At 39.1% G+C, this 14753-nt stretch overlaps 1 protein-coding gene across 1 annotated transcript in view; it reads left to right on the top strand.

The window, feature by feature from the left end:
* The window catches only part of NKAIN2 (sodium/potassium transporting ATPase interacting 2), an 887037-nt gene that overhangs the window by 859831 nt on the left and 12453 nt on the right, over positions 1-14753 (top strand). The window contains exon 5 of the mRNA XM_053664749.1: positions 7330-7390. Within this exon, the coding sequence (XP_053520724.1) occupies positions 7330-7390 (61 nt within the window). The remainder of the gene's footprint in view (positions 1-7329; positions 7391-14753) is intronic.

The raw sequence follows: 14753 nt of genomic DNA, 5'->3' as shown, positions 1-14753 counted from the left end.
AGCGTGCGCCCTGATAGTCCATCCAGTGGCTCAGCACGGGAGACAAATCACCTGGTGGACAACAAAGAGGACCCAGCAGCCCCCATTAAAAAGTGGATATAAAAGACCTTCATTAAAAGCACTGATATAATCATATTGGAATCCTTTGCTGAAGCAATCTCAAATTGTATAAATGGAAAAAGATGCAAAAGATCAGGTAAGATATTTACAACTTAAAAGAATATTCAGTGAGGGCATAATATCCTTCTATTCAAATTCATAGTACAAAAAGCACGGGTTTCTAGAATCTGAATGGTGAATTTAGAACAAAAATAGATGATTTAATTTCAATGAATTATAGAACTAATATATCTGAGAATCAGATAATTGTACATTAAAAAATCGTCTTTTCCAACCCCAATCTTCACTCCCAGTCCAAAAAAAAGTGTTGAATACTGATTAGATATTGTATCAATATCAAAAACTACTGTGGACTTCAATTTTGTCTAATGGCTCAGAATTAAAATATCTTTGTACTTAAGAACATAAGTATATCCACCTTTTTAAAATTATTGTACCTAAAAATTATAATACAAAATTTTAACATTAATAATAACACCTTAAAATGTATTATTTTTAAATTAAAACTTTTATCTGAGATCATTGTAGACCAGAAGCAATTGTATAAAATAATACAGTGAGGTCCTCTGTACCCTTTACCCAGTTTCCCACAATGAAAATATATTGCAAAACTATAGTACAGTATTAGTACTGTACAGTATAGTACAGTATTAGTACTATACTAATAGTACTAATTAGTACTAATACTAGTACTGATACTAGTACTAATGCTAACAATACTATTATTACTATTAGTACTAATACTAATAGTACTAATACTAGTACTATTGATGCAGCAAAGGTGCCACATGGTTCCCTCACAAGAGTCCCTCAGGTTGCCTTTTTATGGCCTTATTCACATTACTGTGATCCCCCACACATCTCAGCAACCATAAATCTCTGTTCCTCACCTCTATATTTTTGTCACATCAAGAATACTCTATCAATAGAACCATACAGCATATAACCTTTAGGGTTGACTTTTCCACTCAGCATAACTAGGGAAATTCATGCAGGCTGTTGCATGTATGAATAGCCACTTCTTTTTATTGCCAAGGAATGTTCCATGATATGGGGATACCACTGTTGGTTTAATCATGCACCCACTGAAAGACATTGGTTTGTGTCTAGTCTTTGGCCAAAGCTGCTATAAACATTAGTGTACATGTTTTTGTGTGAACATGTCCTCATAGCTCTGGGATAAATGACCAGGAGTGCAATGGCTGAATCTCTTGTAGAGACTCAGGCCAAATATATATATTCTCTTTCTGCTTTCACAATTTTTGTCTTTTGTTTTTCACAATTTGACTTTCATGTATCTTGGTATGAATTTCTTTTAGATCATTCTGTTTGAGCTTCAGTCAACTGGGCTTCATCCAACTTTTTGAATATGTAAGTTTATGTCTTTTGACAATTTTAGCAAGTTTTCATTTCTTCAAGTACTTTTTCAGTCCTGCTCTCTCTTCATTTCCCAGAGTACCATGACACAAATGTGAAGTGTTTCATTATAGTGCCATGGGTCTATGAGGATCTGTGTTCGACGTTCAGTGTACTTTCAATGCATTTTTTTTTTCATTCACATTGGGTTACTTCTATTGTTCTGTTTTCAAGTTCACTGATTCCTGTGCCTCCTCCATTATTCAGGGGTTTTTGTCATTATTGTACTTTTCAAGTTTTAAATTTTCAATATGGTTCTTCTGTACATCTTCTATTCCCTTGATTTCACTATGTTTATTCATTTCAAGCATGTTTGTAATTGTTTGTTGAAGCAGTTTTATGATATCTACTTTAAAATATTTGTCAGACAATTCTAACATCTCTGTCATCTTGCTCTCTGTTGGCTTCCATTGTTTTTTTCTTTTTCTATTCAGATTGAGAACCTCATCCTTATTGGGATGATGAGTAATTTAAATTGACATATGAACATTTGGGTGTTATGTTATGAAAATCTAGATCTTTCGTAAACCTTCTATTTTAGCTGACTTCCTCTGATACCTCTTTGGCAGGGGAGGAGGAGGGACACTGACTCAGTCCAATGTTCCCACTCAGACTACTAGAACACGAGGGAGCAAGCCTTCGCATTAAGGCTGGGAAACAGCAGAGGGTCCTGCTTTCTACTCACCCTTCACTGATACCTCCATGGCTTTGAGGGGTAGTAGTGACTTGTTTCTGCTTTCAGGTGCTTCAACAGACACGACAATGGCAGGGGATTGGTCTCATTACTGTGGGGCATTGGCGAATGTTCTAATTCTCCACTGGATCTTCTCTGACACCTCCCCAGGTGGGAGGGGAAGGGTGTGTCCCTAGTACTGAGTGAGGTTAGATGTCACAGTTCCCAAAGTGGTCTCTCCTGCCATGAGGGAGGAGGGTCTTCTCCCTCCTGGCAGGAAGGAAAGCCCAGGCTCCCGACCTGACTTCTCAGACACCACGGCCTAGCCAGGAGGGAAGCGTTGGCTCCCAGCGTTAGCTGGTATGGCTGGAGAGTGGGGTTACACTTTTTTTCCTGAGGTGTTCACTGAATAAGAGCTGTTATTGTCCTAAATGTTTTTTTGTCTTGTTAGGCTATCCTTGTCCTGGTTCTGTGGCTGGAGAGAGAAAGCATTTCTTGTCTGTGTCCATTGTCATTTCTGGGTTGTGGGCTTCTTTACTCCAAGCCTGGTGGTACATATGAGACAAAAGAAAAATACTGAATACTCATTCCCATGTCCTTCCTTGCATCCCAAGATTCCCAGCCACCCTAGCTTCATTCTACGTTTGAGATTCATCCTATGTTTATTTCATATACAATGCCCAGAAGTTTTAGTTGTACATAGTAGGGTAGTTACAGAAAAGTAAGTCTATTCCAACTTCTTGGAAACAGAAGTCCAAATGACAGTATTTTAAACACTAAGGTTGTTACACTTTCAATTTCTACAATTAAATTTTTAAAAATACCAAAAGGCATTGATTTCCTCTTATCTATTAGCTTCTAAGTGAATTTCTGGGGTGTACCATCATAATTTGGTTTGCAGGTAAAAAACAAAGTTTAATCTGATTTATTTATAGTGAGAAAATATTTTCTCTCAGCCAATAATACTATCGAGATAATATGTAATTCCCTGTAAGGTGGATTAGAAGTGAACAAATCGTATTAAGACTCATCAAGGTGAAAAGATGAATGAGCATAAACAGATTTAGACTTAGCTCAGCTTTGAATTCCAAAGACTAAAACAACTGGGATGTTTGGGGTTTTTACAAGAGGATAATTGTATGTTTGTCTAGTATATCACTGGTACTTGTCATTATTATTCTGGCCATCTTTTTAAAATAGAAATAATTATATTTGAATTCCACGTACTCAGATTTACTATGACCGCACGGTCACTGTTTGCTGCTTTGGGCATCGCCACCCCCTTCACATGGCCCACACTCTTTGGAACTGGGGTCATTTGCTCCTCCCTGAATATGATTCACATCTTCCGAGAGCTTTTCTGAGTTCTGCTTGGACTATATCTTCTCCTTTTCCCTCATTTATTCCACTCAACGCTCTTCCGTATCTAGAAGAGTATCTCCAAACTGCCAACGCACACGTACCCTGATAATGAATTGTCAGCTCCTGGGGGAGACAATGCTTTAATTCAGTCCTAAAAGTGCAAGGCTGACCAGGGAGAGAAGGGAGGATGTGTGGGACATTCACGTGCTTGGTTGGCAGAATGGGTTAATGGGTTAAAAAACAGAGGAAGAAAGCCACCTGATATATTTCAGCAAACCACCATCAACTTACTAACTGGTGCTAACTTTGAGACTAGCAGGGGTGGAAAATAAGGCCAGAAAGGGAGCTAATCATCACATTAGGAAAGATTTGTATTTGATGAAAAAAAATTTTTCAGTAATCACTTCATAAACATGCAGTTTGTTTTTGTTTGTCACTTAGTAGATATTCAATTTCCTTCCTTCCTTCTGACATGTATCTTAATTTACTTCAAATTACAATTACAGTTGTATCCTTACTACCAGATTGCAAATTCCTTTAGGATAGGATTGTATCTAACCAGGGGCAATTTTGTCCCCTTAAGGAACATATGACACTGTCTGCTGACATTTTTGATTGTCCCAATTGTCAACTGTCTTGATGGTAGGATGTTGCTAGTCAACTATCCTATAATGCACAACAGACCTCACAAAAAAGGTTGCTCAAGCCAAGATGCCCATGATGCTGAGGTTGAGAAACCCTGGCTTAGTTAGTTCATCTGTGCAGCCCAAGTGGAAATTAGCAGAGTTGAACATTACAGGTGACAGTCGGAGTTGTTAGAGGTTATTTTAAACCCCTTTTCTGAGGGCAAGTTTTAGAAATTGCTGTAGGATTCAAAATTAAATTAGAAATGTATAAGGTATAAGAAAATTAGAACTAATAGAGTTTATGAATCTCGATTAATTAGGGGAAACAAATTTTCATTTGTATTTAGAGGTGACCAATTTAAAAGCTACAGTTCTCTTAATCAGCATGTTTTTGTAATGAAATGCAGCATGATTTACTTTTGTATCAAAGGACCTCCCCTGATAGGTAAGGAATGCAACCCAACACAAGTAAAAGATCACTGGTAAGCAGAATACAGTGCCTTCTCTGCATCCTGGGAGAGCAGTACAGGTGATAATCTGGGATCTGGTGGCACCTTAATGAAAAATGTAAGCTTATTGGCCCTGAATCTCAGAATTTATCAGTGGTGTTTACCTACATTTTTATCCCCCCAAAAATGAAATGATGAGTAACAATCAAAATAAAAGTTTGTGATTTTATTTAAAAATATATTGTTTATGGATAATTCAAGTAACAAGTATTTAAAATTAAAAACAATAGATCAATAATTGATAAATTTGTAGCATTTAGCTATGGATAGTAAGAACTTCATGTGGAAGAAGGAGAGAAACTCCAGATATATCCAGAGCTTGCAGTGAGACCCATTTCCTCTTTTTTTTTTTTTTTCCTCTTTACCTGGTCACAGTCATATCCAAGTACCAGTGACAGAGTGTCCATGGGACTGGGTCACTCAAGGATTAGAGCATTTTTATGGGTCCTGGTGGATGAAAGACAAAGAGTTAGTATAATTTGGGGTTTTTTAGTACAGTCGTCCCTCGCTATATTGAGGTTCACTTATTGCAGGTCTTTTAAAAAACCCGAGATACAGTGAAGCTGCAATAAGTGAACTGCAATGTAGCGAGGGACGACTGACTGTATACTCACTGGTGAGTACCCACATAGAATTTTATATGTTGTTAAAATCACGTAGGTTTAAGAGCGTAGAAAGTGTTTAAGAGCATAGGAAGTGTTTATAAGAGTGTGGGAAAGGTTAATAAGAGGGTGGGAAAGATTTATAGGAGTGTGGGAATGGTTTATAAAGCCTATATATATATATATATATATATATATATATATATATATATATATGTGTGTGTGTGTGTATATATATATATATATATATATATATATATATATATATATAAAATGAAATAAATATAATGCTGCTACTTTGCGGATTATCACCATCACAGGTGTCTCTGGAACGTGACTCCCATGATAGGTGAGGGATCACTGTACCCATAAAATGATCAAACTACCACGTGATTTTGTTTAGCCAAATCAAAATCTTTCTTAAAACCAAATGGGAGACACTGGTTTTTTAATAGTATCCTGTACTCAAAAAGTAAGTCCAATAAAACAATAATTTTGATAATTCTATTATATAAGGAAATAGCTCTTACTATCACTATTTGATTGCCAATAGCAACATATAATTCAAAGAGAAAAATGATGATTTGATTACTTTTAAAGATATTTTTTACAAAGAAAACTAACTCTGCTAATGTAACATCAGTGGTATCCTTATTTAACCGTCTATTGTGTGTAGCTAGTTCACATACCACATTTGGGGGTTGGAGGGCAGGGGTACACGTTCCCTCTCATCCAGGATCTGGAACCAAAAGCCCTTGAAGAATATGCGGTACAGGCCTTCTCTCCCACCCATTCCTCCCCCGACAGGGTCAGTGTTTCTGGATAGCCACTGCTTCATCCCCTGCCCACTCTCCTTAGAAGAGAACATGCTTCCTCCCTCAAACCCAAATTAGAGATTTTCTGAAGTTTTTTTAACCGGGCCCCCCTTTGTCTCCAAATGGTCTGTGCTCGTTAAATAGCTATCAGTTTCCCCTCTGACTTAAAATGTTCCACTCATGTCTTCCACAAGGACCGCTGTCAGCTAACAAAGAAACTTCATTAGGCTTATCACAGCATCCCTGGTTTTTAGCTTCCAGATGGAAGACAGCAGCCTTTCCTCACAGTCCCTTCCCTGCATCAGATGCTGTGTGGAGGGTCAGTCCCCAGCCGGATCCGTGCCTTGTGATTAATCTCCATCACTGTTCTGAGGACACACTTTTAAAGATTCCCCCAAACTGGATTATTTTGAGTAATAGTTTTTCCACTTATCAGGAAACTTTTTAGTTTGCTTTTGTCCACCAGTGTTCATAATTTGACTAAATAAATATTATGCTGGTATGAGTAGATACAAAACCATTTAATCTAAGGAAATAGATGATAGATGTCAAAGGACTTTGGTGTGTTTCTTTATGGGCAATAAGAAGTGAAGACTTGCCCAACCATAGGGACCTTTGTGTAGCATGTTTCAGAAAGGGCGACATGATGTTTGCAATCCTAAATCCAGTGCTTGGTAATACCCATTACCTCCAGCCATCCACCTCATGGTTTCTCTGTAAAATATCTTCCTAATTATACTTGGTATGCCTGGCTGCTGCTTCAGGTCTAAATAACATTTTACTAATAAAGTGTTCATGCAATATACCATGGAATCTCCTTGATATTTTTCCCTGAAAACTTTTTTATGATAGTCAGTGACTAATGTCAGTAAATCAGAAGTTGATTGGCACAAATGCAAATGGTAATGTATTAATGAAAGACCATAATTCTTTTTCTCTCTTCCTGCACTTACAATAACTTACGTTAGATTGCCTGGCAATTAACAAATCTTGCGCATAATTGCAGGTCAGAGGACAATATTTACTTATAAGGCAAACAAACATCACTTGAATCAAGGACCCACGCTGGAGCGAGACCCAGTCTGATGAACCGTTTTGGAACTCTAAATCTAGTCGTGAACTGCCGGCCTCTGAAAAGTCCTTCCCCAGCGAGATCCAGCTCTGTTGCCTTTGCCTCATGTCTAAAGCATCTCTGTTTTGTTTCAGCTGGCAGGGTTCATCTACGCCTGTTATGTTGTGAAATGTATAACTGAAGAAGAGGACAGCTGTAAGTATTAAAGCTCTATTCTGTTTTTTTTCAAGTTCAAAGCGGCGTCTTTACTACCTCCTCCCTAGCCTTAAGCTTTAAGGGCAATAGCTTTTTGTATCCACAGGGATAAAGTGTTTCCATAAAAAATATGCAGGACATTTTAAAATCAAGGAAGGATTTATTTTGAAAACACGTTTTTTTCTTGGAAGGTACTTTTAAAATCTATTTCTTTTATAATAATTCTAATAGGGACTATAGACAGGAAACTGGAGATGAAGTGATTTTTAAATGTGGTTAACTTGACCATTCTCTTTGTATGAACCATTTATTAGGTACTGATAACTAATAACTAATCAGGTTGACCCAGGATTACAAACCTTAACAATTAGCAATTTGCAATAGCTCTTAAAACTCTGACAAGAACTGGCTTCAGATTCATTTAAGAAATTTGTCTCCGGGAAATCAAATTTTTACATTTCCTCTTTGGCCCTACACTTAGATACAAATGGCAAGAACTCTCTGTCTGAGTCTCGGCATTGAGTCCTTTTGCATGATCCAGAGTTGAGACGATGTTCCCCTCCTGCAAGCCTCTGAGCAGTTCTGCCATCCTCTACTTCTCTAAAAATGTAAAAATGGCAGGTAAAAGGTTTCACTCGTTCTTTGCCTCCTAAGGACCTGAAATATGAGGACTGTAAAAAGTACTTCCAGCCTGTCTGAGTACCATCATGGATATGTGCCCAGGCAGCTACATTTACTCTGAGGAAAAATCAAAAATGGGAATCATTCTTTTTGGTTTCCAAAAATAATAATGACTGGAGTTTCGAGATGAGGCAAAAATGATGAAATTCACTGCTCTGTTACAGGATGATTTGAGGAAAAAACCTGAAGAGAAATGTGTGTTTCTTCTTTGCTTTCCAATCATATTAGACAGGAAGAAGCAGTATCGGGTGGCTAATTTAGAGCAGGCGCTTTTCAGTCATACTAATATGTGACATAAACACAGAAACACACAGTCATAGTTTGTATTATTTTGTATGTGAAAGGAAATGATGGTCCTCCTGCTGAAAAAGCATTTGTAAAATGCTTTTCACTGGATCAAGTTCTCTGTCAGGCTTTGGAGATGCTAAGATTGGTAACACACAATCTTTTACCTCTAGGAATGCTGGAAAAAACAAACATGTGGACAAAGAAGTATAATATATTGTGGGGGAAGACAGGAAAGGGGCCAGGAAATACTTCATAGGCACGGATATTGTTGAGCTTGGTCTTGAAAGATGAGTGGAGGAAAGATGATTAGGGTGTCGATGTGGGGGTAAGGTGGTTCCTGGTAAAAAGTGGGAAAGTGCCAAGGCATAGCACCGCTGGTCATGTTGGGAGCAGAGAAGCAGGATTAATATAACTGGGTCCTATCCTGTGCTGTAAATGGGCATCCAGAGATGATTAGAAAAGAGGGCATAGACGAGATGGCAGGAAAATGGTGTGACAAAGTAAGGCACTTGGACTTTATTTTTACATAGCATGATGGTGAAGCGATTGGCACGTGGTTTATAAGAACAGAATAATATAATAAAAATGGACTTTAGAAAAGTCACAGTGGTGTCAATATGAAGGAAAGACTACTAGAGCAATGGGGAGAATCAGGAAAAGGGAGACTAGCCAGACTCTGCAACGATGGCTGAGATCTGAGATGTCGAGGGTGTGGACTAGGACCTGTACTGCAGGTGAAGAGGGTAGATATCACATGAGACATGCTGAAACAAAGCGGTTAATGGACAGTGGATGGTGCTGTGTGAGGGACAATGAAGTGACTGATAGGTTCCTGGATTCCTGGCATAAGTGGATGGCTATATAAAAATGTCAGCTGAGGAAAATAGAATGGGAATGTGAAAATTGGTTCAACTTGAACAGGTTAAGGTTAAGGTACCTGATGAATATAAAAGAGAAGACATCTAGTAAGCACTTGTCTTATGCACAAAGGATGTATTCAAATTAGGAAGGGTAATAGATTTATGGACTCCATGAACTTTGTACAGACTCCATGAACTTTGTAAGTGCATTCAGATGTTACTATTCAGTGTTTTTGTGCCAAATCTTTGATGAAAAGAAAATTTATAGGTTAAATGTCATGTCAGAGTTGAGTTCCTTGGACTATAATGATTGATTGTATTTCACAATGATGCTGGTGCATTTTTATCTTCAGAAAGTACTGACACACCAAGTCTCCTACACAGATCATCAGTATCTACCTAGAATTGTAGCTCCCAGAGGGGAATTCCAAAATGCTTGTTCTGTAAGATGTGCTGCTCAAAAAAGATCTCATAGCCCAATAAGTTGGCCATTGAAAATTTAAAGTGCATATTTACATATTAATATCTTTGTGACTACGGCAATAAAGAAGTATATTAAATTTTTCTTAATCCACGACTTTGTTTTAACAATGTAATAGTGGATGAGGTGTAGTGAGGCCAAATGAAAATAGAAGACAAAAAGCACCAATACTTTCCCAGGTTTATTATACTCATAGTTCCCTGTGCACACAAATAGCACCAGGGTAGGTCGCAAGGCAGAGAGAGAGAGAGCACAAACCTGTAGGCAAGCAAGCACCTTATTGTGGTTTCTTTACATCTAAAGAAATGGGCAAGCTGGTTGCACAGGTTCAGTATCAGCTAGCTAAGTTGGAAAGTGGCACCTTGTGAAATTCGTGTTCACTGTGACTATCGGAGGATATAGTTTGGGGTTATCTAAAGTCGCCAGATGGTGTTGGTGAGCTAGGGCTTACTTAGAATCAGCTGGTCATTTTGTAGATGTTAAGCCATCAATTTTTAAAAAATTAAATATATAGTACTATCCAAAATATGTGAACACAAAATGCTTTTTTCATAAGAAATATTAATATTCCAAAGAATAGAATTCCAGAAAACTCATTTTAAGGAATTCTGCCTTATCAAGTTTTGGCCAAAGCCAGATATCTTTTGGAAAATCAGGTTTATCTTTAAAGCACCTAACAAATGATTTTCCAAAACACTCTCTAAAGCAATGTCTATGTCTTTATATGTGTCTCAAACATAATACCTTACCTGCCTTTATTAATCCAACTTCTCATAGGCAAGATATGATTATAGTTTATAATTTTTTTCAGTGGGCAAGACATGAGTTACCTGTTTATGTTCATATCCAAGTAAATTGAGACTCACCTTAGAGTTTCACAGGACTGAGCAGGAGATACTTGTTTGGGCCGGTTCTCTGTCCACTGGGGTGCATTTACTTGTGGTCATTCACACACAGACAATTTTGAGTGTTGAGTGCAATGCATTTCCCATGTATTATCATAGTCGTAGCCATTTGTCTGTATTTCATCTCCAGGCACTGTCTAGAACACATGATTTCCAATGCTCAAGGGAAAAGAAGGCTTGAAGTTTTTGTCTAATTTTTGGCAATTATGTCACAAAGGAAATCATTGTGATCCTTTAAAAGTGTTCTGTCTGGGTGAAAGTCTTGGGCACATGTACACATGCGCTCAGAAAGGAAGCCCGGATATATGGTCAAAGTCTGTATAAACAGGGGAGGGATGAATCTCTGTCTACTCTTAACTGTTGTGAGTTTGCGATGAAACATCTGGATAGGAGTGTCGTGAAGGAGGAGGTGATAGCTACCTGCCTGACAAATTAGTTAAGTTTCCATCCCTAAGAGCCTCCTAAGGAACAGAGGGCAGTTTGGGCTCCGGAACTGTGCTGAGAAAATAGCCCAATTATGGCAACAGGGAGATTAAAGTATTCCTGGTGTCAGTACGAAGCTGACCAGCCATGTGTTCAGTTTTGCCTCAGCAGGCCTCTGCAGGGCGTGTAGCCAGGGAGCCCCAGAGGCGGACACCTCTGGGAGCTATGGAGAGGGTTGCACTTAGACGCCATAAAACAACAGCAAATCGTCATGGAACTGCAGGGAGGAAGACGGCAGGCACGCTGAATGCTTCAAAGTTGTGTTCCTTATTTCTCCTTTTAAATGGTATCTCATTTGCTTTCTACACCCCGGTTCGATTAATACTTATATGGACATTTTAATGCAAAGTTGTTGATTTTTCCTACGAAAAACCCTGGCCCTTGAAGTTCACATCCCCGACCCTTTCATTATCTGAGCTGGAGCCACAGGGTGACAGGCTGGCTGGCTGTACAGACTCACAGGACACCACTGCCATCTGCTGTGCTTCCCAGGAGGTAACAGCCACCCTGGGAGCTTATACAGCAAACAGGGAGAAGGGACACTCCTACCCCACATATTAGTCACCTGGGGTGTAACAGCAAAATACAAAAACTGGGTGGCTTAAACAACAGAAATTTATTTTTGCAGAGTTCATAAGGCTAGAGGTCCAAGATCAAGGGGCTGGCAAATTTGGTTTCTCCTGAAGCCTCTTTCCCTGGCTGACAAACAACTAACTTCTTGATTTGTCCTCACATGGACTTTCTTCTCTGTGTGTACATGACCTTGGTGTCTCCTTTTCTTCTCATAAGGACACCAGACCTATTGCTGTGGTCCCAACCTTTATGGCCTCATTTAATCTTAATTACCCTTTTTAAAGGCTTCATCTCCAAACACAATAATAACTCAGGCGGTTAGAATTTCAATGTATACATCTGGAGGGAAACACAATTCAGTCATAACATCCCATATCCCAACACACACATGGACACACACGTATTTGAAAATACTTATGGGGCACACAGTGGAGCTAGCTTGGCTCACTGGCTTATCACCCACCTGTGGGTAGGAGGGTCCAGGCTGCAACGCGACCAGCCTCCTGGGCTCCATGCTCTCTGCCTCCAGGCAGGAGTACATTGTCAGCATCTTCTGCTGTGGGTCAGAGCAATCTGCCTTCAGATGAGCAGCTCCTCACCGGAAAACAGCTGGGACCCTGCTCCAGAGGGTGGGCCTTGATACTTGAACCCTGTCAGAGTGGGGCAACTACCACAACGTACTTTCATCTGTGTGCTCATGAAAAGGCAGCAACGTGTCTTCGGAGAAAAAGCTTTCTCCAGGAGAGCAGACATCCCTTGCTGAGCTGTCTTTGTGGCTGGCTCTTCACTGTACAATACCATCTGTTGCCAGCCATGCTGAGTTTTCCTTATGACCTCCAGCCTTTTCTCTTCCCTCTACTTGTTCTCTGTTGCAATAGTGTGTGAAAGAAATAAAACGTTCTGAGATTCCTGGTCTGATGTGCTTTTGATGATATCCAGGAGAGGGGAAAAAGGAAGTTTGCAGTTATTTCTGTGGCAAATAATACAATGATTTATAAATAATAACACAAGAATGAACTCCGTGTTCCACACACTCACAGCTGTAAACCTGCGTTTGCCCTCGGTCTGCAGCCCTCCTCACTCTTCTTCCTCGGCTCCACGGTCAGGTGTTCGCTTGCGGTGAGAGAACTAATTATGTCTCTGCCTCATTAGCCTTGTTAGATGAAAAACATCACTAATCCGTATAAAAATCATTTGATTTCTCAATTTTTATTATCTTTCCTTACAAACCTTTGGCTTAATAGTTCATCTAAAACTAAACATCAGTCCTCTAAAAAGAAAAGGGGGTCCATTTTTCTAAGTAGAGAGTATCATCTCTACAAGAGATTTGATGTATTTGCAAGTATTATCAAATATTCAAATAGTCTGTACAAAGTCATAAATGTCATTTAAAGACACATTTTAGGGGATCTATTTGGGGGAACATGTTGCAGATTGGATTCTAGATGTTTAGACACGTAGCTGCACATGTGCAGGAACCCACCAACCAAACACAAGTTCGTAAAAGTCTGTTCTGAGTTCTTCAGACTCAACTGGCCTTGGGATAAAAGGTACGATCGATACAGAGAATCTTTCATTGGAAAAGCAAACCACAGGAAATTATTCACTTCTCTGAGGCTAATAATTTTCTGTTATTTTTGTTTGATTTTTCCTCTAAAGCCTGCTGGCCTGCATGTGTGTGTGTATTGAACTCCATTCTGTATGTTTTGATCATTTTGCCCATTTGTCAAGATCACTGAATTTGGGTGCCATTCTCTGAGCACAGTCATACACTCTCCCCCCCACCCGTGGGGAAGTCGAAAGGAGGAAGCAGGGAAGAGTGCTTCCCCATGAAAAGTATTTGCTTCTTCCTGTTTATAAAGGAATGTATGTTGACTGAAGAATATATAGAAAACACAGTTGTAAAAAATAGAATAACCCTACAATTCTGAATTCTGGCTCTCAGTTAACATTTTAGCATATTGTATGTCCCCGGATCTTCCTTCTCTCCTGCCTTCTATCTATCGACCTATCTATCCATCCACCTATTTATCATCTGCCTATCTATCTACCTGGTTGTTAGGGCCCTGCTGTACCTCCGTTTGGTAACCTGAGCTTGCTTTCTTGTTATTTATGAATCACTCTACAAACATAACCTAAGGGACCGGCAATTAGCAGTTTTAAAATGGTGCAGACTTCTTGGGTGTCAGGTTGGCAGATAGAGTTGTGAAAATTATGATCTATTTTACTTTTCAAGTATTGTACTCAAGTAACTAAATGAAAGAATAATACATTATTGTTTTATCATCTGTTTATAGCATGTGTTTCGTAATTCTAAAGGTGACTAAGTGAAATGATATTGGCCTTACCTGCCAGCCTCCCTCCCAAAGCAAAACTTGCCACTATTTTCCCAACTCTGAACAGAATCACGTATCATCGGAGTCCAGGACCTCAAACTCCGAACGCTAGTAATCTCTAGCCGTACTCTTCAGAATGGCAGTAGTAAGACAAGGTAGAACCGTCACCTTGCTCCTCCAGCTCCACAAAGCTCTGTGTTCATTTCATTTTAGATCTTTTTGTTGTATAAGATTTCTTTTGGACTACGAATACTGCAGGGTTTCAAATGATGGCAAGCTATTGCCTATGGCTCTGTGTTGACACCTTAATTTTATAAACCCATTAAAATTAAATGATGTGCCCAAGGTCGCTGAGCATATTTGTGAACTTTCGACACCAGTACAGCACACAGTGACTCCTATGGGATAAGAGAGTGTTCGAGGAGGCCACTGGGGACCACACCTGGCTCAACCACCACTGTATCCTCGGCATCTAACACTTCCCCAACCTAGAGCAGGACTCGATGAGTATCTGGGTAATAAATGAATGAGTCATTCAGCTCCCCACAAACATTTCCTGGAATACACGAAGACTGCTAAGGAAATGTGGCATTTCCTTAGACCTCACTTTATTGTAGTTAAATGAATAACAAATTATAATAAAGTACCTGTAGTCATTTTCTAAACAAATAAAAGGAAACACAAAAACATGCTGTCATAGGTAAAAGACTAAATAAATGATCACCAGCAGAAACAAATGCCTACATATACATATGC

The sequence above is a fragment of the Artibeus jamaicensis genome, unplaced genomic scaffold (assembly GCF_021234435.1).
Source record: "Artibeus jamaicensis isolate MK-2021 breed Jamaican fruit bat unplaced genomic scaffold, CSHL_Jam_final contig_387, whole genome shotgun sequence".
Lineage (NCBI taxonomy): Eukaryota > Metazoa > Chordata > Mammalia > Chiroptera > Phyllostomidae > Artibeus > Artibeus jamaicensis.
This window is presented reverse-complemented; position numbering and strand designations above follow the sequence as displayed.